The 3872-nt window shown below is 39.3% G+C and overlaps 1 protein-coding gene across 1 annotated transcript in view; it reads left to right on the forward strand.

The window, feature by feature from the left end:
* Dnah5 (dynein axonemal heavy chain 5) overlaps positions 1 to 3872 on the forward strand; it is a 410943-nt gene that overhangs the window by 384752 nt on the left and 22319 nt on the right. The window contains exons 73-74 of the mRNA XM_029557990.1: positions 2108 to 2313; positions 2815 to 3018. Of these exons, the coding sequence (XP_029413850.1) occupies positions 2108 to 2313; positions 2815 to 3018 (410 nt within the window). The remainder of the gene's footprint in view (positions 1 to 2107; positions 2314 to 2814; positions 3019 to 3872) is intronic.

The following is a 3872-nucleotide window of genomic DNA, read 5'->3' on the forward strand; positions in this document are numbered from 1 at the left end:
AATAAAAAATCATAAAATAACAAAACAGACCAAAATGACCCTCTAGTCACAACTGGACCTAAGATTGTGCTTTTGTCTTCACGTTCTCTGCCTCTTACCATGAAGCCTTGGACTCTGGTCATTAGAAGAACCTGGAGCTTGGAGTTTAAAATTTTGATCCTGGTCCTTGTTGACAGCTGTATTCACTTGCTACTTGTCACTCAAAAAACTTGAGTTTCAGTTTTCTTATATGTAAAGGATGATCAACAAAATCTCTTCAGGGGGATTACATTATAACTAAAATAATATATTGACTAAAATAATGCAATTACTATATTCCAATTTAAAAAATCTACAGATATTTTTAAGGGAGTTGCCAGTAAAAGTCAAACCCCTATTCTCTAAAACTTGGCCAATTGTGGTCTTCTGTGTGCCTCACACTCTGCTGTATGAGGAACCTTCACTGGTGAGAGCTGAGGGATGTATTAAGGGTCTCTTATTTGTGTATGATCAGTTGTGAAACTCTGTAATAGCCTCTGTTACAAAAAGAAGCTTCTTTGATGAGTGGTGTATGGTATACTTGTCTATAAATATAAGTATCCATATTTAACATACAGTAAGAAATTTCATTTGTCTAGTGATAGGACAGAGATAAGGCGTTTTTTTCTTTCTAGGATTTATGACCTCTTCAGCCATGTGTATTTGGCTATATTTACAGTGCCACCCATGAGTTCCCTCCCATCAAGAGGGCTTTAAGTCCAACTAGATAACTGTTGATTACCCCCTAGATAAAAGTGCCACTACTGCAGCAATATATAGTTTGTTGTGCCAGTCATTGTGATTATTATTAGACTTTATAATTGGGTTGGACCATTGATTGATTTTCTTCCTTAGCAAGCTTGCATTGTGCCCTCTAGAACTATGAGAGCTAGTCTTCAGGGAGAAGGCTTCCAGGTCAGGTCCAGCTCCATTGCTCCAAGTCCTGTGTCTGAAATATGGTCAGTCTTCAGAAATAAGGTCTTACCTTCAAGTTCTGGGAGGTAATCAAGAGATTTCAGAGTGCATGTCTCTGGATGGGATTCCTATATTAAATGTCACCCACCCATGGCTCAGGGACCATCGCAGAAGAGGAGACAGAGGGTTTGTAAGAGCCAGGGTTGGTACGTGAACATAAAGAAACAGAGGCTTTCAGGCTTCTGGGAACTTTCTCATATGAACTTGCAACAATGGTGACAGCATGCTCAAGACTCAGGCAAACTCAATCAGATAAAAACCCAGCATAGAATTGGGGAAATGGGCAGCAGGCCCCAAGCCTTGCCGAGGATCTATTGGCAACTGATTACTGCAAGGTGAGGATGAGTAGCTCTTTAAGGGAATGACTCTAGATAGGTTGACTAGACTCCAGTGGAGAAACTTGTACCTAGGGACATTTGGGTACAAATGCTTGATCGAATAAGACTTAACGTATATGACAGAATGCATGAAATCTGGTGGTGGGGGGGCTATGGGGGTGCATATAGGGGAGGGGATCTAAATTTAATATCTATTATATAAAATGCACAAAAACTTAGTGAAAATATTTTAAAAAAAGAGTCAAACCCTGCCCATCTGCAAGGTAATGTGGGGCTGTAATAGAGCTAAACAGATAATAGCAATGAAAATTAGTTAATATGTATAATTTATTGATGTATAATTATTTGGGGTCTGTATTTGGGTTGCAATATATTATTTTAATTAATATTAAACTAAAAGCATATCATCCAACTACATGCCTCAGCTATTACTATAATTACCATTCTCAGTTCATGGTAATATCAGTATTTATTTTAATAGCCCTTTCCCTCCCGTCTTTCTATTCCTCATACCATCTTACTGGGTTAAGAATTTGATTCATGTTAGCAAGCCTTCCCCACAACTTCCCCACAAGTCTTTTAGCAGATGCTTCAAAGAGAAATTGTCTCCAAATAGTCTAAATTCAAATTATAATTATCATATGAATGTAATAAGCGTGATACAAAATAACTAGAGCTTAAGGTAGGGAATTTGCAAAAATTGTTCCTTATAAGAAGAATAGAAAATAAAGGAGTCTGAGAGATGACAAATTTGTTCATCCTCTTAACCTCAACAGGAGTGAGCCAGGACCTGCTGGACATGAGCACAGGGACCCAGTGGAAGCCCATGCTGTATGCAGTGGCCTTCCTGCATTCTACTGTCCAGGAGAGGCGAAAGTTTGGTCCTCTGGGGTGGAATATCCCCTATGAATTTAATCAAGCAGACTTCAATGCCACCGTGCAGTTCATCCAAAACCACCTAGATGACATGGATATCAAAAAGGTAATGGACTGCTTTATGCCATGAGGATCCTGGGCTTGGGTGGCCAGACTCACACAGTGGCCCCATCTGGAGTGAATACTGTGGGGATTTTTCCTGGCTACTTGGATCATAACTGCTTCTTGATTTAGAAAAATTTTGATTACTATCTTAGATCTCAAAGGCAAGCTCGACCTAAAAGGACCTACAGCAGGGATAGAGACGGGAGGGGGCAGAGATCTAAAAATAAAGTCAAGAGTCTGGATCACATTGGAGATGTGTGTTTTTTTTAAAAAACTGCCTCAGTATTTTCAGAGAGTAAACTTTAAAGACATTCAGGTGTGAAATCAGGAACGCATCAAGGGATGGAATTAAGAAAAAGAGATTTAAGTAGTTTCTCATGATAACTTGTTTAACTTTTTTCTGTATTCTCTCTTTGAAATTCCTGACAAAGAATGACTGAATAGATGATGTTGATGACTGTGAATACAGATTGCCGTATAATTGTTCTATGAATGTTCCCAGGGTGTTTCCTGGACCACCGTTCGTTATATGATAGGAGAGATTCAGTATGGAGGCAGAGTCACGGATGACTATGATAAGAGGTTGCTGAACACATTTGCAAAGGTTTGGTTCAGTGAAAACATGTTCGGACCAGATTTCACCTTTTACCAAGGTTATAATATTCCAAAAGGCAGCACGGTAGATAACTATCTCCAATACATCCAGGTTTGCCAACTTCAGATTTTCTTATAGTGTGAATATTTGCAGTTATTTGACCCCTTTGAAATTTATTTACATATTTGTATTGTTTTTAAAATTAATTGTAATAATGGTATATGCAAAAGCTCTATGTAAATGTTTTCTTCATTTTTTATAATCACTTGGTTGACATGTTTGCCTTTGTTCTGAGTGTGTCTTTCTTTGAATTCCTTCTCTGTTAATGCCTTGGGGAGAGATTTTCTTTAGGGAGATGACAGATTGGGCAGATGTAGAACTAGAGGATGTGCATATGTCACATGGTGTTTTCTGTCCATGAGACTAGCTACCATGCTCTAGCGCAAGAGGGGCTTCTGAGCGCAACGTGTTCTATTCTTGATCCAGTGTGCTAACCCTTGGCATCCATTCCTAACCCAGGCTTAGGGTAGCATGTGGGTATGATACCCAGGAACATGCTTTGTATGAATGAGTCCTTCCTTTAAAACAGAGTTCCTTGCCTTTGGCAGCATGGACATTTATGACCAGAGTATTTTCTGATGTGGGCTGTTCTGGGTGTTGCAAGGTGTCTTTCATGATCTCTGACCTCTAATCACTAACCGCCTACACCATCCCCCCGCCCTGATGTAAGATCAAGCGATGTCTCTAGGCTTTGCCAAATGATGACCCCTGGTGGGCAAAATTGTCTCTGGCTGAGGAATGTGTAGGGAAAGAATATCTAATGTTGAAGGTATCTGCATTCTGTCTTTGTACCTTGAATGCTGTAGATCATGGTTTAGCAATCACTTTGGCCTCTAAGATTTGACTCAGAGTAACAAACTAAAGCACAGCATCCCCCAAGGGATAAATTTATCAGTATATTTATA

The sequence above is a fragment of the Nannospalax galili genome, unplaced genomic scaffold, assembly GCF_000622305.1.
Source record: "Nannospalax galili isolate Female #2095 unplaced genomic scaffold, S.galili_v1.0 scaffold207, whole genome shotgun sequence".
In the NCBI taxonomy this organism is placed as follows: Eukaryota; Metazoa; Chordata; class Mammalia; order Rodentia; family Spalacidae; genus Nannospalax; species Nannospalax galili.